Below are 27,075 nucleotides of genomic sequence, written 5' to 3' on the forward strand. Positions count from 1 at the left end.
ATACAGAGAGAGACAGAGAGACAGAGAGAGAGACAGAGAGAGACAGAGACAGAGACAGAGATAGAGAGACAGAGAGAGAGAGAGAGAGAGAGAGAGAGAGAGAGAGAGAGAGAGAGAGAGAGAGAGAGAGATCTCTAACCCCAAGTTAAGTGGGCAGCTTCTGGTCATCATCCTTTGGAGAGGAGGAGGAGAGGGAGAAGGAGAGGGAAAGGACGAGCTGAGTTACCCCCCAACTAGCTGGGTTTCCATTTAAGCAGCTTGGTCTCTTCACAGGTTGTGTTTGTCCTTCATTTTTGAAGAGGACCATGGCATCAGGCTTAGAGTGAATGTCAATGGTAACTGTTTCTCTTTGGAACAGCAACCCTGAGGATCTTCCCTCCCAGCTTGATTTTTTTTCTTTTTTTCCAATTAAAGGGGCCATCCCTGCACTCACTGAATGGGCTATACCTCATTCTAAGTGAGTACTTGAAAAGGCTTTTGCCTAAAAAAGGGCCAGGGTCTCCCATTGAATCTCAGGTCATCTTCAGTCATCCTGATGAATATCTGGTCATTGGACCCTGATGGCTCTGGAGGAGAAAGTGAGGCTGGTGACCTTGCACAGCCCTCCCTCACTCAAATCAAAGTCCACTATAAGTCATGTCTTCATTTCCCTGATGCCATGGTCCTCTTCAAAAACAAAGGACAAACACAATAACAACAACAATTCCTGTGAGAACCCATAAGAACTAAGCATGCCATCTCATTATTTCTTAAATTTATGATCCATTCGCCATGTCTTACTTCTCTTACTAAATTATAAGCTCCTTGAGGACAGAGACTATGTATTTTAGATTTGTGCATCTGCAGTTCCAACATGGGGCCTTGCACATAGGAAGCACTTCATGTTTGTTGAACACTGATCTTGGCAAAAAATGCTTTGTAGTCAGATTGATACAGTCCCTGGGTATGTCTTGGTAAGCTCCCAAATATCTTATATATCCTTTACTTATTCTGAATTCTCTTTCTATTTCTTCTTGTTGGGTTTTGTTGGTAACATCCAGTAATGCTGATGCTTCATGTGGATTTATTTTACATCCTTTGACTTTACTGAAGTTATTAGTCATTTCAATTAATTTTTAGTTGATTTGCTAGGGTTCTCTATGTATACCATCATATTATCTGCATAAAGTGATTATTTTTTCTTTGCCTATGCTTATTTCCTCAATTTCTTTTTCTTTTCTTATTGCTATAGCTTCCTAGGTTGTAGTAGTAGTAGTGATGGGCATTCTTACTTTGTCCCTCATCACCCAGTTCACTCTTGGATTCCAGAGTGAAAGTAACCTCTGTCCTTATGTTCTCTCCCAGAACCTCCAATTTAAGGACCCTTAGGGTGGCCATGTCCTCATTTCTCTCCAGGCTGTACTCTTGAGTCTCTGAACTTTCTCTACAACGCCCCATGAATAGGTACCTTCATATTCCTCCCACCCCCTACTACTGTTCAATTTCTTTGTTGTCTTTCCTCATTAGAATGTAAATTTTTTGAGAACAGGGATTGTCTTTCTGCTTGCATTTGTATTCCCTAGCACAATATCTGTCACACAGTAAGCATGAAATAAATGAGTGTTGATCTGAATTGCTGATAATGTCTAATGTAAGCAGTTCTATCTAAAGATGGTAACCTTACTTCCACTCTTGAGCAGTCGTTTTTCTTCTTCCTTAAGTTTATTCTGCATTAGACGTAAAGTATTTTCAGCCTCCTGGAAGAAGTTAACAAACAAGAATCAAAACAGTTAAGGAGGAAAAAAAGTGGTTTGTATTATTCTTTAATATTTATGTATGCACCATTAATAGGATGGCTACTAAACCAAAATTAGATAATGCATGTATTTGCATATATATGTACACATACAAATAACACAAACCCTAAAAAACTACACTTAAGTTCATCTCCTTCAAGTATTAAAATTTAGCATGATGGGATATCCCATGCCTACAAAACTCTTCCTCTTGACTTCTACCTCCTGGAATCTCAATATCCCTTCAAGACTCCCTTTAACAGGCCTTTCCTGGTTCCCCCTCCAATCCTAAAGTCACTGTGCATTTTGTATATATTTTATATTTAGTTATCTGTAAAGACACTGTAGAACACAAGTAGAGAGTAAGCTTCCTGAGGGCAGGCATTATCTCTCATATTTGTATTCTTAGCACCTAGATTCATTTATATTACTTTTATTTCTACTTCACCTCACAATTTCATAAGATTATAAATTTGGAGTTGGAAAAGTCCTTAAGGACTTTCTAATCTAACTCTCTTACTTTATACATGAAGAAACTAGCCCAAAGAGGTTGGTTAGGTGACTTGCTCAAAGTCACACAAGTTACTACCTGTTAAGCAGCAGAGCTCAGACTTAAACCTAGGTCCAAGTCCAGTACACTAATACACCATGATTTCATCCACAAAAACTGTCAGACAGTGTGGTTAGACAGGATGGAGAAGGAAGAAGGTATCAGCCTTAACTACTAGTACCTGAAAGTTGAAGTAAAGGTACACCAGACAAGCAGAACAGCTTTAAAAAAAACAACTATATATATAAATGTATTTATTTTTAATTTTTAATGTTCACTTCCTTAAGTCTTACATTTTCTCCCCCTCCTCCCCTTCCCCCTCCCCAAGACAGCATGCAATCCAATATAGGCTCTACATATACATTCTTATTAAACATATTTTGGCATTAGTCATGTTGTACAGAAAAATTAGAATGAATGGGAGGAACCATGAGAAAGAAAACAAAACAAAACAAAAAAAGAGAGCAAATGGTTTGCTTCAATCTGCATTCAGACTCCATATTTCTTTCTCTGGATGTGGATGGAACTTTCTTTTAGAACTGTTTTAGGTCCTTGCATTGCTGAGAAGAGCTAAGTCTATCAAAGTCAGTCATCACACACTGTGGCTTTTACTGTATACAATGTTCTCCTCGTTCAAACAGAGTAGCTTTTAAAATAACAAGTTAACTACTGTGCTGCCCACTTGGATAGTAAGAAGTATAAGGGGTGCAGATACACTGCTCATTCACAAGTCTCTGTTCTGCTTCCAAGGTGGAAAGGCTCACCTTAGCTGGCTTTGGTTAAGTTCAAAGTTTTAAAATGTCTTTAAAAGGTGTGATTAACTCCACACAAACACATAAAGAATGGTTATGCTTCAGGTCTGTTATGAAAAAAGACTCTGGCTGCTGTCAGGAGCAAATAAGAGACAGTTGTCATAGTCTCTGTAAAAAGACTCATAGCCAAAACTCCTCTCTCCTCAGCAGAAGATTCATCCTTGAATCATATGTTATTAATGGAGAAAACAGACTACACACACTTTGAGCTCCCCTCCTCCATTCTTCAGACCCTTTTCTTCTTCATCATTTCTCAGTCTCTCCTCCTCTGCTGTGATGAAGAGGCCTCCTGCTCGCCTAATCTCTCTACTCGCTGCCATTCCCTCTGGGAGTTTACCCCTAATCATTCTCTCTTTCTCTCATCTGCAATCTCCTTATCCCCTGGTTGTCTTGATATCCCCATCTTTAACCTTCCTTTCACCTGCCCTCTCCTTAAGTTACTGACCTATATCTTTTCTCCCTTTCACAGTCAAACTCCTAAATATGGTCATCTCCACTTGTTGCTTCCATTTCCTCACCCCTCTACTTTCTTCTTCATCTGCTGAATTGCAATATCTGATTTCACCATCTGACTGACACTGTCCTATCTAAGCTTTACCTAAACAGCTCAGTCAAATGGCCTTTCTGACTTGACTTCTTTCCAACTTTTGACCCTACCAACTACACCCTCCTCCCAGATGCTTTCTCTTTCCTTGACTTCTTAGACACTACCCTTTCAGCTCTTCTCTCACTTTTGTGGACACTACTTCTCAGTACCCTTTGCTGCATCGTCGTCTGCCCCTAAGGCTCTTTCTTAACCTCTTCTCTTTTTGGGTATACTTCTTAGCGACCTCATTAATTCCCAAGGCTTTAATTATTCTCTTTATGGAAATGACTCCCAAATATATATATCCAGCCCAATCTCTTACCCAAATTCTTGTCCAGATACCAATCTGCTGGTATCTATCTCTACATGGATGCATTATAGATGTCTGATGTACAAAAATGTAACTTCTATCAGATATTCCACATAAAATGAGCATTTCCATATACACAAGTAGAACAGAAAAGAGGAATATATAAGAAAATTCGTATCTCTGTTATATAGTGCTTTCTTTTCTTTCTAAGTATATGATAGATTCAACATGTAACTTTCAAAACTATCCTGATTATCAATAATTATCTTCCTTTATGCTTTTGTCTGTTTATTTTTAAAATTGCTTGAATGACCAGATGGCTTTAATGACCATCTCTTTTCTTTTTCTTCCTTTAAAAAAATGCATTGCCAATCTGATCAATGTAAGATGGTGCCTCAGAGTTGCTTTAACTTGCATATTTAATAAGGAATTTGGAACATTTTGTTGATAGCTTGGATTTTTTCCATTGGAAATTTCCATTTAATTCCTTTGACCATTTGTCTGTTGGGGAATGGCTCTAATAAATGTGAATCACTTCTTTATATATCTTGGATATTAGATCTTATTTAAAAAAAAACTTGCAGCAAAGATTTTCCCCCAGTTAAATGTTTTTCTTCTGATTTCTAACTGTATTAGTTTCATTTATACAAAAACTTTAATTTTATATAATCAAAATTGTCCATTTTATCATTGATGATCCTCTCTACCTATTTGATCATAACTCTCCTTCCCTTATCTATTGCACAATGTATACTTTTTCTTGCTCCTCTAATTTGTTTATGATAGACTTTTTATATGTCATGTATTCACTTAAATCTTATCTAAGCACTTGGTATGAAGTATGAATCTATACACAACTTCTGTTAGACTTTTTTCTACTCTTCCCAGTATTTTTTTTAAAATAGTGTGTCCTTTCCCCAATAGTTGGAGGCCTTGGGTTTATCAAACACTATGTATGTCACTATGGTTGCCTCTGTATTTTGTGTATTTAATCTGTTCCACTGGTTGACCTCTATATCTTCCCCTCTATTTTTTAACCAACACCAAATAATTTCAATGATTACTGCTATGTAGTATAATTTGAGTTCTTGTATTGCTAGCCCCTCCCCTTTTTTCATTATTTCCCTTGAGATTTTTTTTACCTTTTTTCCTCCAAATCAATTTCACTGTTATTTTTTCTAGGACTAAACAGTAATCCTTTGGTAGTTTGACTGTATGGAACTAAATAAGTAAATTAATTTTGGTAATATTGTCATTTTTATTATGTTGGCTCTTCCAACCCATGAGAAGTTAGTACTTCTCTAAATATTTGTGTCTTTATTTTATAAAGAATGTTTTTAATTTGTATTCACGTAATTCCTATATGTATCTTGACAAGAAGAAAAATATATATATATATTGCGCATTTATTTTGGACTTTCTCCTATTTCTTGCTGCTTGGTTTTGTTGGTAACATAAAAAAATTTGATGATTTCTTTCCTGCAACTTTCCTTAAGTTATTTGAAGTCATTTTAGTTGATTTGCTGGGGTTCTCTAAATAAATCATTGTATTATCTGCAAAAACTCCTAACATACTTTCTCCAAAATCTATCCATCCTCAAAATAGCTCCATTTCTGTTGATGGAACCTCTTTCCTTCCAAACACTCAGATTAGCACTTTGGAGTCATCATTCCTGACTTTTCTCTGTCCCTCAACCCTCACATCTAATTAGCCGAGTATAATTGATTTTACCTCCACAATATCTCTTATATCTATCCCCTTTTGTCTCAACAAATATAAGTCTCAATCCTAATTTGCCTTTTGTCTGGATAGTTGCAGTAGCCTCCTACTGTTGGAAGAACCAGGTCTCTGGTTCCCTCTCCAAACAGCTGCCAAATTGATATTTCTAAAGTAAGGAATATCCATGTCATTTGCCTGCTCAAGAGGCTTCAGTAGCTCCCTGAGGAAAAATACAGACTTCTTTGTTTGGAATTAATCTCTTTCAGAATCTGGCTCCAATCTCTTTCCAGATTGATTTCATCCAAACTGGCCTACTTCCTAGTTCTCCATATGTGAAATCCCATTGCCTACCTCCACATACCTTTATAAAGTTTGTCTCTTTTACCTATAATATTCTCCCTCCTCAACTCCAAGTTTGGAGAACTTCAGCTCTTTTCAAGGCTCACCTAGGTGCCACATCCTATTGTGAGACCTTTCCTGATTTTCCCCACTGTTAGTATTCTAAACGCCTAGAATTATTTTGTATAAAGTATTTAATTATCTGTGTACATGTTGTTTACCCCAGCAGAATGTAAGATCCTTGTGGATAGGGACTGTTCCTCTTTCGTCTTTGTATCCTCAGTACCTGGCACTTAGTAGGTGCTTTAAAATGCCTATTAAATTATATTGAATTTTTATCATCAGTGACAGAAGAACCATTATATTTAGACTCCTTACCTCAACCCCTGATGTGTTCCATAAGGAACCAGAATTGGTACCTAAGACCACCAAACTAGGAAGACTGGCTGGACAAGACCAAGTACAAACTGAGAAACTATGTGCATGAGATGATACAATCTTGAAGGCATTAAAGGATCATTTCTTAGGGAGAGAAAGATACCAAAGGAATTTTAAAAACTCAAAGCTATTACTATAGGGAAAAAAGGGGTGACCACAAGCACATCAATAACTATTCAATTAATTACCTACTTTCTTATCTTTATAATATCTTTATGAGCTATGTTCCCTCCAAGAATATCCTTGGTTAAAATATGTGAAGAAAATACATAGACTTTTTTTTCTTTTTGGAGGGGGAAAGGAAGGGCAATTGGAGTTAAGTGACTTGCCCAAGGTCACATGACTAGTAAGTGTTAAGTGTCTGAGGCCACATTTGAACTCAGGTCCTCCTGACTCCAAGAATATACAGACTTTTGTAAAAGATTTTTTTGTAGATCCCATCTTTAGAGTAACACACCCGATTGAAAGGTGCAGACCACATCTCACTGTGCTTTTGTTTGTTGATAACAAAAAAAGTATTTGACTTAATATGCAAAAGGTAGCCTTGAAAAAAGACCTTCCTACAAGGGACCTTTTGTGAATATGTTAAGAACAGATTCATGGATAAATGCAACCAGCAGTAACCCCTGTTCACTGGTCCTTTGAGTATTGATCCATTCTCCACATAGCTGCCAAATTAATTTCCCTAACATGCACATCACTTCCATAATAAAAACAAAACAAAAAAGCTTCAGTGGTTCTCTATGGTCTCTAGCATAAAATATAACTCCCTCAGTCTGAAATCTTGGGCCTTCCACAGTTTGGCTACCACCTCCCTTTCCAGATTTACTTCTTCGTCTCACCAGATTGGCTTATTAACAATTCTCCAAACTCCACATTCCATTTCCAGCCACTATATTCTCACATGGGCTATGTTGTCCCATGTACTCCCACTTCAATCCTGCCTCTCAAAACTCTTAGCTTCCATCAAGGTTTATCTAAATTAACATCTTCCACAAGAAGTTTTTCTCCCTCTGGGTGTCATTGCTCCTTTTCTCCTGAAATTATCTTGTATTTATTTATCTGAGAACATAGAGTATCCCCCTCCCCCAATAAAAATGTAAATCCCTTGAGGGTAGGAACTGTTATTCATTTTGGTTTTCATATCCTCAGCCCCTAGTACAATGCCTTGCAGTAGGTACTTAATGTTTGTTGGAGTTGAATTAACATCAAAATCAAGGGATAAAACAGGGAGATATATGCGTGCCAAAGATATTTATTTGTCCTTGTGTGATAGTAATGGCAATTAAAGATTCCCCTGTATTGGCTTGGTTTTCAAACTGATTGTGTTAAAACACAGAGCTTGTTAATCCCACCTGTGGGATGGGCTTGTTGATGTGAAAAGAGAGTCCTGAACTGGGAGGAGCTGGTGACGTAAATTTGGAGAGACAAGAGAGAGGCAGAAGAACTTTTTGGAAGCAGCACCTCGTGGAGGCAGAGAGAGAGACTAAGAGAATTGCTGGTGGCCGCTTTGAATTGCCCTGGACTTTGGAGACCTGCCCCCTGAGCTGCCAAGGACTGAGGAGACATGGCTGTTTTGCTGGTACTTTGTCTGTTTTGATGTTGTTTTGCCAGATTTGTCCACTGGTGAAAGACAGTCCTTTTGTTGAAGAAGTCCTGGAACCTGGCTGTTGGCTAAGAGCTCCTGAGACTGTCCTGCAGACAGAGAGTGAATACTGTCCACTTGTGAAGGACAGTGCTGTTGTTGCAGGGGTCTGGAGACTGTCCTGCAGACAGAGTGAATACTGTCCACTGGTAAAGGACAGTGCTGTTGTTGCAGGGGTCTGGAGACTGTCCTGCAGACAGAGTGAATACTGTCCACTGGTGAAGGACAGTGCTGTTGTGGCAGGGGTCTGGGAACCTATCTGTTGGTTCAGAAGCCCTGAAGAAGGATTTTCTTGTTGTATGTTTACAGAAATCCTGGGAGAGGGTTTTGCTAATGTTTTCAGGGGTTCTAGGACTGTTCTACAGACAGAGGATGAATTAATGAAGGGACTGGCAAAGTATCTTGTGGCCTTGCTAAGCCTTGTCTCCCCAGGAACTAAGATTGCTGAGAACTTGCCTCTTGTGTCAAGATGAAGAAAAGACCTCCATTTGGGTATTAAGTGCTGTGTTTAAACTTGATGTAACTTTGGGGTAGATTCTATTGTGATCCAGGGGTGGGGAACTTTTGACCTTTTTGTGTTCTATGGTTGAACAAATGAATGTACTTTACTTAGATTGGAAACTAATCTCCATTTGAGAAGAGGGGCTTTGTGGTGGACTAAATGAAGGTAAAGCCTAGGGGTGGAGTAGTATTTAGAACCAGGACTTTGTAATTGATTGAATGATTGGAAGGTTCTGGGGTGGGGTAGTACTTGGAGATTATTTAATCACATTTAGTAAATGCTGTATTTTGAGTGATGTCATGTTTTGACGTTCTCTGTTCTTGGTTTGTCACTGAATAAAATGGAGAGCACCTATGCTGGTATTTTGAACCTGGGAAGTTGCCTTTCCTTGGTATTACATTACACCTTGTTATGGTGACTTGAGTCCAAATGGAAAAGGAATTCTTTAAGGATGATGAAATCTTCCATATGCTTCTGCTTGTAGGTGATATTATGCTGACTGCATCAAACTCCAGAGCATTAAAGAGACTCCCCAATAGGATCTGTGATTATTCAAATCATCCTACATTACAAACTAAAAAAACTATTTTCTGGGATATGTACATAGAAGCCCAATCCAATGATGAGTAGAACATGACCTTTGTGTGGGGCAGGCAATGCAGATAAGCAATAAGTTGGGCTCAGAACTGACAAAGGGTAAGGACTAACAAAAAGGAAGTTGGACTGCATTTGGGAAATGGCACAATAACTTTTAATGTTCTCACCATAGTCTCCACCACAAAAGCCCACCTTTTTAACAAAAATGTTCTCCTAGAAATTCTGTATGTTTGTGAATCTTGGAACACTAGGAACTCATTAAAATCCAAGTTGTATGTAACCCAAAGGTAAACAGAAAAAAACCTGCTGGACACAAGTAGGTTGCACCTATTACCAATAGGTAAAATATACCAATAACCTATAGGCAAGAAGTGGTTTAAGGGATACCATTAACAAAACAGAAAGGAGGTAGATTGGTCATATGTTGAGAACTGAGCTAGATGAAGACCTCCAGCAGGCTGGGTAGATTTCTGTGAAGGATTTTTGGGAGAAGATGGATAAAATAGGATACAGTGTAGATTAGTTGTGATAAGAATGAAGGAAATATCCACATCAATGAAATTGGAGCTTCATTGAAAGAAAATGAAGAAACTACTATCAAAGGAGAATGAAAGAGTGATTTTCATATTCCCTGTTTCATAAAAACCAAATGGGAAAATCTGAGGAATTAAGTATTAAAAAGCAGGACCAGGAGGAGAGTGAGAAGGCTCTGAGGAGAAAAATATGAAGGAAGAAACCAAAGATCTAGGCAGTGACAGAGAATTGTTCATGGGTACTTTGGAATACCTATTCCCCACGACACATAACACCATTTTAGGACATTCATTACTTCAACAAACATTTATTGAGTCCTTATTATGCATGATTTTCTATTGCTAGACACTACAGGGGACACAAATATAATTAAGATACAGTCTAAGTTTGTATGAATGTGATTAGGGGTATCAAGTTTAATGGAGACCAACGCTAAGGAACTTTAAGGTACTAAAGACTATCAAAATTCATTAATTTATCTAGATGACATGAAATGTCTTCACTCAAGGCAGAGGAGACAATCAATAGTCTGGGTAGTACTAAGCAATACTGGAGGCAACTAGTGATGCCTTATTATTCACTGCTTTTCCCTTTTTCTCTTCTTTTGTCTATCTCTCTCTTGATTTGGGGGGTTTTTTGGTTGTTGTTAAACAAAGAGAGCAAAATAACTGTAAATAAAGATAAAAGCTGACTTAGCAAGTCACTAATTGAGAAAAGTATATTTTTGCAGAACCATTTTCTCTCAATTTCCAATTCCTCTTCATCTCTTCATTAACTTCCTTTCTTTTTCCTCTCCCCAGTACATAAGTCTTAGGTCTTCCAATGACATTGTTTAACTCTTCTAGTGGTCCTTAGGCTTTGATCAAGGCAGGAAGGAATTATTCAGGACTAGGATTTGGATTTAATCTAATTCACTGCATATATTCATTTCTCCAGTCTGATTAAATTATACCACACAATCATAAAGAGACACAAAAGTAATATATATCATCCAGCAAGAGATTATTAAGGTTTATTTTCTAGAACAAAAGACAAATTGAAGGAAAAAAAAACATTCTTATCCTTATATTTGAGGGACCTGATACTGCATTGGATGAAAAGCAATAAAGTGAAATACTACTATTTTCTCTTCTGCTGATTCAAGGTTGAGAAAAATCACTCAAATAACAATGATTGGTATAATTTTCTCACTGAATTTCAATTAATTAACTCAGTTGAAGATAAAATATATCTCAATAGAAGCCTTTTCCCATTTGTGAAATGAATATGACAATTTTTTCCATTGAGTGGTTGTGAAAGTCAAATGAGAGGATGAATTTTTGTAAAAGCTTTTTGTAAATTATGCAGTGCCATATAGATTAAGTGGTATTATTGCTGATGTATAAGAGTCCAGAAGTTTTTCTTAGGCATCTAACCTAAATCCCTCCTGCTACAGCTTAAACATGTCTTCTTGTTTAGCTCTTAGCAAAGACTGAAAACAAAGGCAGCATGCTGTAGAGGATGATACACTGGACTTGAAGCCAAAAAACCTTGGGCTCTAGTCCTTCCTCCAGCACATAGTTAATGTCCCTGGCCACATCACTTAGCCTCTCTGAACCTCAGCGTTCCTCATCCATAAAATGGGGAAAAGAAAACCTACCTTTGGAGATGCCATACAGATAAAAATGAGACAATATATACAGAGCATCTTTGCAAACCTTATATGAAGGTGAGTTAATATTATTATTAATATGTGAAGGTGAGTCACCTCTTAGTTTTTCCCAGGTTAAATCATTATTTAGATAAAAATGACTGTTCCCATCAAATTTATGACACCAATATGATCCAAAGGCCAAAGGATTTAACAATGACAAACTAGAAAATGAGTAAAATCATGTTGAGAAGTACACGAAATGATTGCTGCAGGCCTCAGTTAGGCTGGATACCAGGATAAGCATAAGAAATTAGAGAATGGCCCTTTTCTGAAATTTTATTTCGCATAGTTCTAGAAATGCTAGTGATGGTAATAAGAGAAAAATCAAAGGTATAAATATTGTCAAAGAGGAGACATAATTATCCTTATTTGCAGATGACATAATAGTTTACTTAGAAAACTCCAGAGAATCAGCAAAGAAGCTAAAAAGGTAGCCTCAGTAAAGTAGCAAGATACACAATAAATCCACAAAAATGATCAACATTTCTGCAACAATATAGTGTGGGGTTAAGACCCTGGACTTGAAGTCCAGAATAAAGCAAACCTGGAAATTCAGCCTACATTATCATCATCATATTACTAGAGAGGAGAAAAATTAGAAATATATGGTCCTTGTCCTAAGTAGGAAGAAGAAAAAAGACATACACACAAAATAACTGAGGAAAATTATAATGCATTATATCAGTAAGTATAAAATCATATATTAAAAAACAGAATATTATGTAAAAATTTTAAACATTTACCTCAAACATCTCTTGCTCCATTCTATGATGATCCTCAAGCTGCTGTTCTAGGTAGGCCAGATTCCGAAATTTTTCCAGGTAAAAGTCATATTGCTTCTGTAATTCCTCTTCAGTCTTCTCATATTCATCCATAAAGGCTGGTCTACAGAGCCCAAAGAAAATGCAAATGAAAGATCGTTGGCTCTCTTCTGTTTAAATTTTTAATCAATATAATAATGTAAGTATAGCAATATGTAAATATGTAAACAACATATTATATAATAATAGCTCACTTTGACATATAAAAGAGATGGAAAGAAAAACTGAATTGCCAATAATAGAGAGGATAATGGCTAATATAGGGGATGCCATTGTGCAATGACAAAACTGAGAGCCTAAAAGAGCTCTGCAGACTGGGCCTCCGTAGACTCAATTTAATGAAATGAAATTTAACAGTGAGCACAGATTTAGATCTGGAAGGGACCTCTGGGGTCATCTATTCCACCTCCTCATTTTAGAAGAGGAAGCCAAGGTCCCTGAATATTTGGCACTTTGTCCAAGAAGCCAACCTGGAATTTGAACGAGGTTCTTTGATCCCAGATCCAGCCCTCCTTTGTTTACCATGTTACTCTAAAAAAAATTTAATGTCCTGAACTTGGATTTTAAAAAATCAACTTTACACATACATGATAGGGTAATGAGGCTAGAACTTATGCAAAGAACCTGGGGATTTAAAAGATTGCAAACTCAATATATTAAACAGTAGAATGCAGTTGTCCCAAAATCAGGCGCAATTTTGTTTCACAAATGGAGGGGGTGATCATACCCTTTGTGCAATGCCCTAGAATTCTGTGTAGTTCTTGGCACCATGTTTAGGAAGAACATTGACAAACTAGAGCACATTTGGGATGGCAACCTAGATGTTGAAGGAATTTGAAATCATCTCATTATCAGAATTAGCTGAAGAAAACAGGGATAGTTAACCTGAAGAACAGAAGACAGTGGAGATACGACAGTCCCTTCATATATACATAGTACAGTAACAAAGAGTCTATTTTTTAAAAATTGTTCCTAGAGGACAGAATTTACAGGGAAGTAATTTTGATTCAGTATAGGGAAAATCTGAAAAATTAGAGCTAACACAAAGTGTTTGTAAAAACGTCCTAGGAAGGCAGAGAATCCTTATCACTAGAGGTTGTCTTCAAATGGCAGCTATATGATCACATAATGTAGATAATATTCATTATTTAAATAGAGGTCAGAGTAGCTGTTCTCTCTAAGGTCCCTTCCAACTCTGAAATTCTATAATTTCTATGAAATAAGAACACCGAGGATTAGAATTCTCTTCCCACTTTTCTTCTTTGAGGCAGCTGGAGGTGTAGTGGATAGCTAGCTAGTCCTGGAGTCAGGAAGACAAGTTCAAATCCTACCTCAGACACTTACTAGCTATATGACCTTAGGCAAGTCACTTGATCTCTATTTTCTTTAATTTCTCTCTCTCTCTTTTGCTTTTTGGAGGGGGAAAAGCAGGGCAATTGGGGTTAAGTGACTTGCCCAAGGTCACACGACTAGTAAGTGTTAAGTGTCTGAGGCCAGATTTGAACTCACGTCCTGACTTCAGGGCTTGTGCTCTATTCACTGAGCCACCTAGCCACCCCTTGCTTTAGTTTCTTCAAATGTAAAACAGGGATAAATAATAACAGCACCTACCTCACAGGGTTATTAGGAGAATCAAATGAAATAATAATTATAAAAATCTCTTAGCACAATTCCTGGAGCACAGTAGGCAGTATACAAATGTTTATTATATTCCCTTCCCTCTCATGAAAAGACTTGAATGATAAGAATAATACTTGAAACTAGTTTACAAAATACAGAAACTAGACCTGTAGATCTAGTGAATGTTTATATGTTGATTTTAGCAAAACATCTGATGAAATCTTGGATGCTGTTTTTCTGGACAACGGAAGAGATGTAGGCTAGATAACAGGATAATTAAGTAGGTGGATTCAGAACTATTTGAATTGGTGGATCCCAAAAGTAACCATTTCAATGATAAGCAGGAAGACAGTTTCTAGTGAAGAGTCCCAAGGAGTTATCCTTGGTTTTTTGCTAGTTAGTATTTTTATTAATGTCTTGGATAAATGACATGCTGTCAGATTTGTAGATGGCACAAAGGTGATAAGGATAGTTGCTTGGTTGCTATCCTTCACTCTCAAAGAGGATCAAAATGGCATCACTATGTTAGAGTCAAGTTATAATGTGTCCAACTGTGACTGATCAGACCAATATGAGCTTGGAATGCTCTGCCACAGGTCAGGCACAAAGAGTCCATGTGACCATTTGGGTGAATTATCTAAATTTGAGTACTTTGCATTTCTTTTGAGCTACTTCAATTCTACTTTGCTCATAGAGCACAGCACCTTCTTTGATGAGGGCACGCCATGCTGGGCAGGACTGTGCCAGCATCTCCTGTGTCACACAATCAATTCCAAAGTTCTTAAGAGAGTGTCCTGTATTGCTTCTTCTGACCACCATGTGAGTGCTTGCCCTGTATGAGTTCTCCATAAAACAGTCTTTTAGGCAAGTGTACGTTTGACATTCTAACAACGTGGCCAGCCCATCATAGTTGCACTCTCTGCAGTAGAGTGTAAATGCTTGGCAGTTTAATTCAAGAAAGGACCTCAGAGTCTGGTATCTTATCCTACCAGGTGATCTTCAGAATCTTCCTAGGATAATTCAAATGGAAGCAATTCAGTTTCCTAACATGGTGCTGGTATACTGTCCAGGTTTCACAGGCATACAATAAAGAAGTCAGCACAACAGCTCTGTAGACCTTCAGTCTGGTAGTCAGTCTGATACCTCTTCTGTCCCACACTTTCCTTTGGAGCCTCCCAAACACTGAGCTAGCTCTGGCAATGCATGTGTGAACATCAGTAGTAATGCATACATCCCTAGAAAGTACACTGCCAAGGTAAGCCATCTTATCCACAGAATTCAAAACTTCTCCATTTGCTGTAACCAATGGTCCCACATATGGGTGATGTGGTGCTGGCTTAGCTTATAATCTTTTCAAGTTAAAGAGTTTACCATTGGTGCAGTAGGTGACCTTGATGTCATGTTTGTCCTCATTGAAGGCATCTGACAACATGGCTGAAATCATCATGCTAAAAAGCATGGGAGCAAGCACACAGCCTTGTTTCACTCCACTGGTGACAGGGAACGCACCAGTGAAAAACATTTTTATTAATGACTTGGATAAATGGAATGCTGTCAGATTTGTAGATGGCACACAGCTGATAGGGATAGCTAACATACAAGAATGACAGAGTTGGGATCCAAAAGGATTAATTGGCCAAGATGTCGGGACAATTTAATAAGATGGAACATTCTCTTCAGTTCTGGGCACTACAGTTTAGGAAGGATGCTGGGAAGGTAAAGAGTGTCCAGTGAAAAATGACCATGGTAGTGAAGGATTTCAAGATTATGTGGAACATGCTATAAAGGAATGAGATATGTTTAAGTTTTTAGAAGAAAGAGTTTACAGGGAACACAATAATTACCTTTAATTATTTTAAAGACTATCACATAGAAACCTGATTAGAGTTGTCTCTGTAGCTTCAGAAGACAGAATTCAAAGTCATGGATAGAAATTAAGCAGCATATTTTTGGCTCGATAAAAGGAAAAACTTCCTAATGCTTGGAACTACCCAAAAAGGGATAGGCTGCCCTTGGATGACTACAGTGGATTCCTCCTCACTAAAGGTCTTTAAGAAAATGCTGGTCTTTTCATGGTAGCAAAGAACTAGAAACTGAGGGGATGCCCATAAACTGGGGAAATGGCTGAACAAGTTATGGTATAGGATTGTTAAGGGAATTTTACTGTGCTTCAAGAAATGATGAGCAGGGTGCTTTCAGAAAAGCCTGGAAAGATTTATATAAACTGATGTAAAGTGAAGTGAGGAGAACCAGAACATTGTACACAGCAACAACAATACTGTACAATGTTCAACTGTGAATGAACTATGAATAACTTAGCTATTCTCAGCAATACAAAGATCCAAGACAATTCTGAAAGACCTGTGGTGAAAAATACAATCCACTTCCACAAAAAGAACTGATGGAATCTGAATGTAGATAAAAGTATATCAGTTTTTCTTTTTTTTTTTTTTACTTTATTGTTCTTTTGTTTTTGATCAGTATTTTCTTTCACAACATGACTAATATGGAAATATGTTTTTACATGACTGCACATGTGCAACCATTATCAAACTGCTTGCCTTCACAATGAGGATGGAGAAAAGAGACAGTGGGAGGGAATTGTAAAATTATACTCAAAACTGTTCTTTAAAAAGCTTAAAAATAATTGTTTTTATACCTAACTAAAAAAAAATATTAAAAAAAATAAAATGCTGGCTGACTACTTGTCAGGTATGTTGTAAAGAAGACCTTTCTAACTCTTAGAATTGGTGATTCTGGTGAAAAACTACCCCTATATACAAAGATGCTTCAATTAGCCTTCTCAATTACCTATTTATTTACTCTTATTACAGATTCTAAGGGAAGAGTTCTACTCTTTAAAAAAGAGTCAGATAAATATAAAAGTAGTTTATAACTTCCTAGCCTAAAGCAATTTAGAGATAACTAGAAGATAGGTTTCTGTTCCTCATAGCCCACAAAAAGGTACTTACTTAAAAAACAAAATATACAGAATTATTTTTTCCAGAATATTTTTTTTTTACCTTTTTGGAGGGGCAGTTGGGGTTAAGTGACTTGCCCAAAGTTACACGGCTAGTAAGTGTTAAGAGTCTGAGGCCGCATTTGAACTCACGTCCTCCTGACTCCAGGGCCAGTGCTCTATTCACTGTGCCATCTAGCCACTCCCAGAATAATTTTTAAAGTAGAACAAACATTCAGAGAATATTGTTCTAAAAGTGGAAGAAATGTAACAGTGATCCTTCATCCAGGATAAAAACTTACATTGTTACCTGCAATTATATCTTAATTTTACCTCGTGTAGCAATTTCACAAAAGACAAGATACATTTTGACAGTAGGTAAAATTTCAAACCAGTAAACTATATCAGGGAAGTTACACTAGCAAGGAAGGAAAGGAGAAGGGAGGGAGAAAAGGGAAGCGGGAGAAAGAATGTAGCTATGTAGAGAATGGACTATGGGAAAAAGCAAAGAGAAAGGGGGAGGGGAGGGAAGAGAAAGAAAAAAAAATATTTTTTTTAAAGCAGAAGAAGAAAATTACAAAGATATATAAAGAACTTATTTTTAAGAATCCATAGGTTTGAAAGGTCATAGGCACAAGAATCATACTTAGCAATTCATACACAATGTTGCATTCATCAACGTGACCATGAAGAGGTTGGTTTTTCAAGTAGGAAAACCAGGATGGAGATTACTGGTCTGAAATGAGAGAAATCAATTCAAAACATACCTCCATGTGATTTGCTATAAGGGTCTAGTCTGATGTAATCAAGTCTTGTGTAACCACTACCATCTGGATTCACTTACTGTGCATTCCAAAAATTTTCAAAAGCTCAAACTCCAGAGTTAAGAATTAAGTAATGCTCTAGAAATTCTGAAAGCAGCAAAGCAAACTGAGTTTAACTTCAGTGGATAGCTTCAGTGGGTAACTGAAGTCTAGTTCATAGACTTTGAACTTGAACTACTTCTGGGGCAGTGAGCATCTCCCCATTACATTTGATTCCCTTAGTCTTTCGCTGCTTTATCATTTCAAAGACTTGCACTCTATGGTTGGTACCTGACACTCTGCAGAGTCTGTAGGCGCTTTCGGTTTCTTTCAAGTTCTAATTTCCTTTTTTCAATTTTGGCTTCTAAGTTTGCTTCATCTGAGGCCACATTGTTGAGCAAGTCTTTAGTTTTCTGAACTTGTGCCTGAGAACGACAAGATAAGTCAGTGTACCAACATCAACTGTCATTCAAATGCTTTGTAAAAAGCCATTTCTAAGCTATCAAAATTACAGATTCATCGGGGCAGCTAGGTGGTGCTGTAAATAGAGCATCAGCCCTGGAATCAGGAGGACCTGAGCTGAAATTCCCCCTTGGATACTTGACATTTACTGGTTGTGTGACCTTGGGCAAGTCATTTAACCCCAACTGCCTTGCCTTCTCCCCTCCAAAAAAAAATTAGATTCATAAGGTTAAAAGAACTTTCAAGAGGTCACCTTGTTTACCTATTTTTAGGCTTTCAGAAGTTTATAGATCTAGAAGCAGAGGAGATCCTCAAGGGCCATCTAATTCAACCCCCTCATTTTACAAATAAGGGTACTGAGGTCAAGAGAGGTTAACGAAATTTGCCCAAGGTCACAAAGGTAGAAAGTAGCAGAGCCAAGATCTGATTCCTAGATTCTCTGACTCAAATGAAGAACTCATCTAAGTCCAAAAAATATGGTTATCTATTCTTTACCAGAAGAGGGCCTTTCTTCTTGAGATTTTTTGGGGGCTAGAAGGAACCTTAAGGATCATCTTCTCTCATTTTAGAGAGGATGAAACTGAGATCCAGCGATGCGAAGTATCCAAGGTCATAAAATTTAATAGTGAAGTCTTCTGTTCCTACTCTATTGATTCTTTGATTTAATCATACTGCCTCTCCAGATAAGTAGAACAGATAATAGCACCATATTCTGATAAGTTGAGGTTCCCCTTTGACCCACCAATACCGCTTCTAGGGCTGTATCCCAAAGAGATCATACAAGTGGGAGGAGGACCCATATGTACAAAAATATTTGTAGCAGCTGTTTTTATGGTGGCAAAGAATTGGAAATCAAGGGGATGCCCTTCAATTGGGAAATGGCTAAACAAGTTGTGGTATATGAATGTAATGGAATACTATTGTGCTATAAGAAATGAGGAGCAGACGGACTTCATAATAACCTGGAGAGACTTATATAAACTGTTTCTGAGTGAGGGGAGCAGAACCAGGAGAACATTGTACACAATTGCAGACACATTGTATCTGTGATGACTGACTTTGATAGACTGGACTCATTTCAGCAATGCAAGCTTATAAGACAATTCCAAAAAACTGATGATGGAAAAGGCTGTCCACATCCAGAGAAAGAATTACAGTCTGAATGGAGATTGAAGCTAACTACTTGCTCTCTCTCCTTTTCATTTTGTTTTATTTTGTTTCTTCTTTCTCGTTCATTCCATTGGTTGTAATTCTTCTTTACAACTTGACTAATGTTTAATGTGAAGGTATATGTAGAACATATAACCAGATTGCATGCTGCCATGGGGGGAGGGGAGCAAAGGAGAGAAAATTTGGAACTCAAAAACTTGTGGAACTAAATGTTGGAAACTAAAAGTAAATAAATAAATAAAAAAGCTGAGGTTCAAGTAAACCAATGTCAATAATCAGATAGTCAATCACTTAGGTTTCCTACGAAACCTGAAGATACCAGAAGCAGTAGCTTCCTAATGATAAAGAAACCTATGCCATTCATTTGGTACATACTGCCTTGTATTATTATCTTTGATACACAGAGAATACATGATCCTTAGTTTCATAAACAAAGAGAAATTAAAATCTGCCTAGTGTTGTTCAAAACTCATAAAAATGTTAGTGTTAACACTTAAAAGGATCACAGATCTGTGATCTATGAAGAAATGACCTCAGCCACATACTTTACAGAGGCAGAAACTGAGGCCCAGAACTTATGAATGATAAAGTATTTGTTATATGTGAATGTAATGGTAATAGGAATCTGAAGATCTTCCCTGCCCCTTGGCCCCTTGATAGGCTTAAGAGAATCTGAGAACCTTCCCTGGTTTAAAAATATACTCTGCCCCCTAATAGGCTGAATGTGATCACATGGAGCCTGTGGTAGGAGGCTTGTTTTTTCAGGAATGCCCATATCTTGTTTCTTTGTGATTGGGCAGTAGGTCAAGAGGCTTGTGGCATTCTCTGACCCAGAAGAAAGCTATATATATACTCTGATGTGAGGTTTTGCTTTGGGGCTCACTTTGGCAAAAGTTGTGTGATTTGGCCAGATGAGACTCTGGGCAGCCATTGAGCCCCCTGGCTTTGAAAACCCAGATGTTGGTGCTTCCTTCTCTGGTAACTGACTAGGTATGGATGTAATGGTCAGACAGCTGGAAGTCCTATCTGCTGATCTGTTTCTCTGTCTGTATGTTTTTGTCTGCTTCTAACTTCTGTTTGTATTCTCTGAAGTTCAGGGTGCTGACTTTTTCCCCTGAACTAGATAAATGATATATGTTTGCTAGCAGCCATCCTGGGTATGCTAAGGTGCTTATATAAGACTGCTTATCTCTCCAGATACATAGAACCAGGGATGCAAATATAAGCAAGATGGTCCTAACCCTTGAGGAGCTTACATTCTAATAGAGGAAGATAATATGTAAAAGGAACTAGTAAGGGGAAGGAATGGAAGTAATGAAAACGGCCAGGAAATAACACAGAATCCTGAGGTCAGACAAGATAAGACAAGTAGGGGGAGGGGGAAGAGTGAGGAAATATCTTTTGCCAATGCCACCTCACCTTTGTTATTAGCACTAGCTAGCTGTTCCCAATTTGTTTCTAATAGTTTCATTATTAACAACAATAAGTATCAATAGTATGACTATCTGTGATAGTAATGGCAATTAAAGATTCCCCTGTATTGGCTTGGTTTTCAAATTGATTGTATTAAAACCCAGAGTTTGTTAATCCCACCTGTGGGATGGGCTTGTTGATGTGAAAAGAAAGTCCTGAACTGGGAGGAGCTGGTGATGTAGATTTGGAGAGACAAGAGAGAGGCAGAAGAACTTTTTGGAAGCAGCACCTCGTGGAGAGAGAGAGACTAAGAGAATTGCTGGTGGCCGCTTTGAATTGCCCTGGACTTTTGAGACCTGCCCCCTGAGCTGCCAAGGACTGAGGAGACATGGCTGTTTTGCTGGTACTTTGTCTGTCTGTTTTGATGTTATTTTGCCAGATTTGTCCACTGGTGAAAGACTGTCCTGTTGAAGAAGTCCTGGAACCTGGCATTTGGTTAAGAAGCCCTGAGACTGTCCTGCAGACAGAGAGTGAATACTGTCCACTGATGAGGGACAGTGCTGTTGTTTCAGGGGTCTGGAGACTGTCCTGCAGACAAGAGTGAATACTGTCCACTGGTGAAGGACAGTGCTGTTGTTGCAGGGGTCTGGGAACCTTTCTGTTGGTTCGGAAGCCCTGAAGAAGGATTTTCTTGTTGTATGTTTACAGAAATCCTGGGAGAGGGCTTTGCTAATGTGTTCAGGGGTTCTAGGACTGTTCTACAGACAGAGGATGAATTCATGAAGGGACTGGCAATGTATCTTGTGGCCTTGCTAAGCCTTGTCTCCCCAGGAACTAAGATTGCTGAGAACTTGCCTCCTGTCAAGATGAAGAAAAGACCTCCATTTGGGTATTAAGTGCTGTGTTTAAACTTGATGTAACTCTGGGGTAGATTCAATTGTGATCCAGGGGTGGGGAACTTTTGACCTTATGTTTGGAAACTAATCTACATTTGAGAAGAGGGGCTTTGTGGTGGACTTAATTAAGGTATAGCCTAGGGGTGGAGAAGTATTTAGTACAGAGACTTTGTTATTGATTGAATGATTGGAAGGTCCTGGGGTGGGGTAGTACTTGGAGATTATTTAATCACACTTAGTAAATGCTGTATTTTGAATGATGTCATGTTTTGATCTTCTCTGTTCTTGGTTTGTCACTGAATAAAATAGAGAGCACCTATGCTGGTATTTTGAACCTGGGAAGTTGCCTTTGCTTGGTATTATATTACACTATCCTACTTAGGGTTTTATTGTATAACATAGGACATATTCTTGTTTCCCTTTGTTTATGAGACTAGGCCATATCTTATCTATCAGTGTATCTTTCTCAGCACTTTATACAAAGTTCTGCACACAGCAATTACTTACTAAATATAAATTTACATAAATGTAAATTGTTTATTTTCCTGCATATTTCTTAAAGGGGAGCCTGTGCTAATAAACTTTCTCTCCAATATGTGTATTATTGCTGATGAATCGTACAAGATTTTTTGGTACAATGTTAATAATAAAAAAGAATAATCTTGGGATTCTGGACTGTCCTAAGCTTCTTACCATTAACATACATTGTCAAGGCTGTTGTACAGATAGAGAAGGGTACACAGTTTTGTGTAAGCAAGGTGACAACTGCTATGGGTATTTGGGTATGATAAATGTTGAACAGCAAAATAACCTTACCAAAATATCTTTGACTGCAATTCTTGTCACTTTTTCAGTCTCATTTATCTCTAGTGGCCGGGCGATTGCTTCTGTTCTCAATTCCTATGAGCAAAAAACAATCTATTTATATAAGGGACCAGAAGAGACAATTATTAAAGCCAATACTCCTAGAACTGAATATGATCAATTCATTTATTTAAATGATAATAAGCATATTCTATTAAAGTATCTTATAAAATGTGTGCACTGGTTCTCTATTTTTAGTATCTTATACATTTTATATATATACATATATATATATACACACACACACATACATATACACACACATATATATGTTACCAGATGAATGAGTATTCTATTTATAAAAACTTGAGAGATGCTGGTATAAACTAACATATTCTTCTGGTCAAGGAGAGATTCATCCAAACCTGAGTAAATCTTCAAGAGTCAAGATATCTGATTTTGACTTGCCTAGGATTCATTAAAATGGTACAAGTGTTACCTACCCATGTGGCATCCATCTAAACATGTATATGCCTCTAAGTAATACTGTGATAACATTACAAATTTTACCAAATATTCTATTAGTTACTATTTTATCTATGTTTACATACAAAGTGCATTCTTTTTGCCAACTATTTCCCTTCTGGAGGCCTGTCTCTTGTTTTGTCCATTCATTCATTCATTCAATTCCACAAATGTTTAAGTATATATTCTGCATACTATACCAATCTCTAATTTTTTTTGTGAGGAGTTATGGAACATTACAGGCAATTCAGGACTTACTCACGTGCATGCGCTTACAAGTACTAGTTCCATATAATTTATGGCACACTTAAGTGAAATGTATGGCCTGGTAGTGTGGAGCAGCTCATTCTATGTACTATGTATGCCACTGTATTATGCCATCGAGGAGGGTATTATAAGAGAAGAAGTAAGCTTTTGCAAGTAGCATTTCAAAATAGGCCATCACATAATTGATAGAAAGATGTAGGAAATTTAAAAAAATCCTACTGTGCTTATTGTTTATTAATTACAAAAAATATTTTTAATTTGTTAAAGCAAAACCACCACCTCAAAGGCTCTTTTTGAAAAAAAGTGTCTTTCATGCAAATAGTAAAAGTGTGAAAGATTCTTGAAAGATATAAAAGAGAATCTCATTTGATGTCCCTCTGATCACTAGGCATAAAATCTGATCAAGGCATAAAATAGAGAGCTATATGCTCATCAGAATTCTTTGCCATAGTCATGGAGGAGACACAGTTAAGACTCAAAGCTGAAGAAGGATTCTCCACAGATAGTAAGGTTCTCCAGATGCTTTCTCCAGATGAATGACATCAAACCCCAGATCACTATTGAGCCTCCTAGATGAGAGGCTACTCAAAAGACTTTGGCCTAACCACCTGCATAGGAAAAACCAAGTGATAAAGAACCCTTACCATCCAAACTATGACATGAAGTTATATGGAAAACTCATAGAGGTTATCCATTAGTTTATATATCTCAGATAGACATTGCAAATGGACAATTATTTGGGTCTAGATTTAAACAAGAGGACAGAGTGGGCTGAATTTCCAATGGAAAATTGCAGAAATTCTTTAATTGCTCCAAACTTTTCCCTAAAATGAAGGCCTATCTTTTTGTTTGTTTTTCCTTTTTTAATTAATTTTAAACTTAAATACAAAATAAGAAAAAATAGCATTGCCATGTACACAGCAGAATGTAAGAGAAGACAAAAAATATACAAAAATAAATTTCTGTTTCAAGAAAGCCTATATAAATAATATATATTGTGTTCAGAGCTGTCCATCTTTTCTTTGCTTCCTTGTCAGTCTTCTTTTGTTCTAGGTCTATCTTTTTATATAAAAATTCAAATATCTGTTATATGGGTGCAAGTCATGGGAACACTACAATCTCTAAAGAATAAAAACTGAGTATCAGTTAGAAGGCCATGGGGAAGAACATGGTAGTAGTGAACAGGATGCCATACCAAAAAAATACTTCCAAGAATACCAAAGTAAAAGATGTCTCCAAAGAAATATGTGATTGAAAAAGATGGGCTAAAGGGCTATGAAATTGTGCATACCCTTTGGCCCAACAATGCCACTACTAGGTCTATATCCCAAAAATATTTTTAAAAAATAAAAGGAAAAGGACCTATATGTAAAAAAATATTTCTAGCAGCTCTTTTTGTAGTGGCAAAGAATTGGAAATTGAGGGGATGCCCATCAATTGGGGAATGACTGAACAAGTTGTGGTATATGATTGTGATGGAATATTATTGTGCTATAAGAAATGATCAGCAAATGCTCTCAAAAAAGCCTGGAAAGACTTACACGAACTGATGCAAAGTAAAGTGAGCAGAACCAGGAGAAAATTGTACACAGTAACAGAAATATGAAATGATCACTGTGAATGACTTAGCTATTCTCAGCAGTATAATGATCCAAGACAATTCTGAAGGCCTTATGATGAAAAATGCTACCCACCTCCAGAGGAAGAATTGATTGAAGGATCAAAGCAAACATTTTTACTTTCTTTATTTTTCTTGAGGTTTTTTGTCTGTATTTTCTTTCACAACATGGATAGTATGTAAATATATTTTGTATACACATATATAATCAATATCAAATTGCTTGCCTTCTCTAGGAGAGGGGAAGAAAGGGGAGAGAGGGAGAATTTGGAACTCAAAATTTTTTTAAAATGTTAAAAATTGTGTTTCATGTAATTGTAAAAAATAAAATATAAAAATTTAAGATAAAAAGAAGAAAAAAGGAAAAAGATGGGCTAATATCATGGTGAAAACAAGAGATAACTGACAAGATACTACAAGTGTTTTTTACTGGTATCCTTATGATACCAAAGAAAATTAAAAAGTCCTCCATTAGGTGGACTCACTCAGGCAAATGTATAGGAGGCCAAGACCAAGAATGCAAAAGGATGGGCAGGCATGGATGGGTTGCAATCTGCATTACTGAAGGGCACATACATATTATTACAAATCCATTTGGTTATCCAGGTATTATAAGGTACTGGGAATACAAAGACAAAAATAAAATAGCCTCCATGCAAGGAGCTTTTGTAGGATGCTATATTTAAATAGCATCTATATAATTAAGTATAATATAAGGCCTTTTGAGGAGGGAGAGCACACAGTTTGTGCAGGGGAAACTAAATAAAGGGGTATCTGAGCTGAACCTCGAAGACCAGGATTAGGAGGAGTAGAGATGAAGGAAGAATGCATTCTAGGCATAGGGGATACTTGTGTGAATGCACAAAAGAAGTAAGAGATGGAGTGCAATATTTGAAGAACAGCTAGTTGTCCATTTTGGCTCAAATGTAGAGTTTGTAAAGGGAAAATAGTGTGAAATAAGGCAGGAAAGGTTAGTAGGAGCCAGAAAATCTTAATTAAAATCTGCCAGAATTTGTCTGATCTACAATGATGATCCATGTGAGGAGGACTACAGAACAATAGATACGAAAAGGAGAGGAAAGACTGAAGTTTGAATCATGAGGGCTTGCCAACCAATCAGGTGTGAAGGACAAAGGAAAAGGAAGAGTCAAGGATGCCTGCAAGGTTTCAGAAGGTAAAGGAAGATCCAAAGGTAACCAATTCCCAGTAACTGGGAGAATGAGGATGTCATCAACAGAAAATGAGAAGTTAGGAGGAGAGATGGGCTTCAAAAGGAAGATTATCAGATCTGTTTTAAATAAGTTAAATTGAAGTGTCACTGGAACACTAAGAGATGCTAGGAAGGTGCTGAAAATTAAGGACTGGAACAAGAAGGATGACATCGGGACCAGAGGTACAGATTTCAGAGTCCAAATCCTTCCTTAGCTCCTTTCCTGATGTCAATGGCATTACCCAACTGATCTCTCAAGGAAAGAGATACTTTTTACAAGTATAGATAGGGGAAATACTCTTGACCAAACACAGAATAAAGAAAATCCCCAAAGAGACAAATAAACAACTTTGATTGTACAATATTTAAAAAGTTTTGCATAAACAAAATCAGTGCTGTTAGAATTAAAGGGGAAACAATAACCTGGGGAAAATCTTCACATCAAATTTCTCTGATAAAGATTTGATATTCAAATTATATAGGGACATATAAACATAAAATAAACATAAAAACAAAAGCCATACAGATAAAAGGTCAAAGGATATGATTAGGCTATTCTCAAAAGAAAAAAAAAGTTATCCACAACTATATGAAAAAATGCTCTAAGTCACTAAAAATAAGAGAAAAGAGAAACGTAAATTTCAAAAAAAAGCAACTCTAAGGTTCCACTTTATACCCATCAGACTGGAAAAGATGACAAAAAAGGAAAACAATAATTGCTGGAGGGGCTGTGATAATATAGGCATACAATTTTTTTTTTTTGCTGGTGGAGGGGTGAATTGGTCCATTTATTCTGGAAAGCCATTTAAATAGAACTTATGCTCTCAGAGTTATTAAATTCTGCATACCCTCTTGACCCCAAAATACCACTACTAGGCTTATACCCCAAAGAGATTAAAGAAAGAAGAAACAACTCATACACACCAAAATATTTATAGCAGCACATTTTGTTGTAGCAAAGAACTGGAAACAAAGGTGGTGTCCATCACCTTGGGAATGGCTGAAC

At 37.2% G+C, this 27,075-nt stretch overlaps 1 protein-coding gene across 4 annotated transcripts in view; it reads right to left on the bottom strand.

Moving 5' to 3' along the window:
- Window positions 1-27,075, bottom strand: part of CLUAP1 (clusterin associated protein 1) — a 52,061-nt gene that overhangs the window by 14,707 nt on the left and 10,279 nt on the right. For all 4 annotated transcript variants that reach the window (XM_069106693.1, XM_069106683.1, XM_069106664.1 and 1 more), the window contains 4 exons: window positions 22,462-22,545; window positions 17,996-18,129; window positions 12,245-12,386; window positions 1,664-1,736 (listed from right to left, as the gene is read on the bottom strand). In XM_069106693.1, coding sequence (XP_068962794.1) covers window positions 1,664-1,736; window positions 12,245-12,386; window positions 17,996-18,129; window positions 22,462-22,545 — 433 coding nt within the window. The remainder of the gene's footprint in view (window positions 1-1,663; window positions 1,737-12,244; window positions 12,387-17,995; window positions 18,130-22,461; window positions 22,546-27,075) is intronic.

This window comes from Petaurus breviceps, unplaced genomic scaffold, assembly GCF_028583685.1.
Source record: "Petaurus breviceps papuanus isolate PSGF00001 unplaced genomic scaffold, PetGlider_PUasm1.0 138, whole genome shotgun sequence".
Taxonomy (NCBI): domain Eukaryota; kingdom Metazoa; phylum Chordata; class Mammalia; order Diprotodontia; family Petauridae; genus Petaurus; species Petaurus breviceps.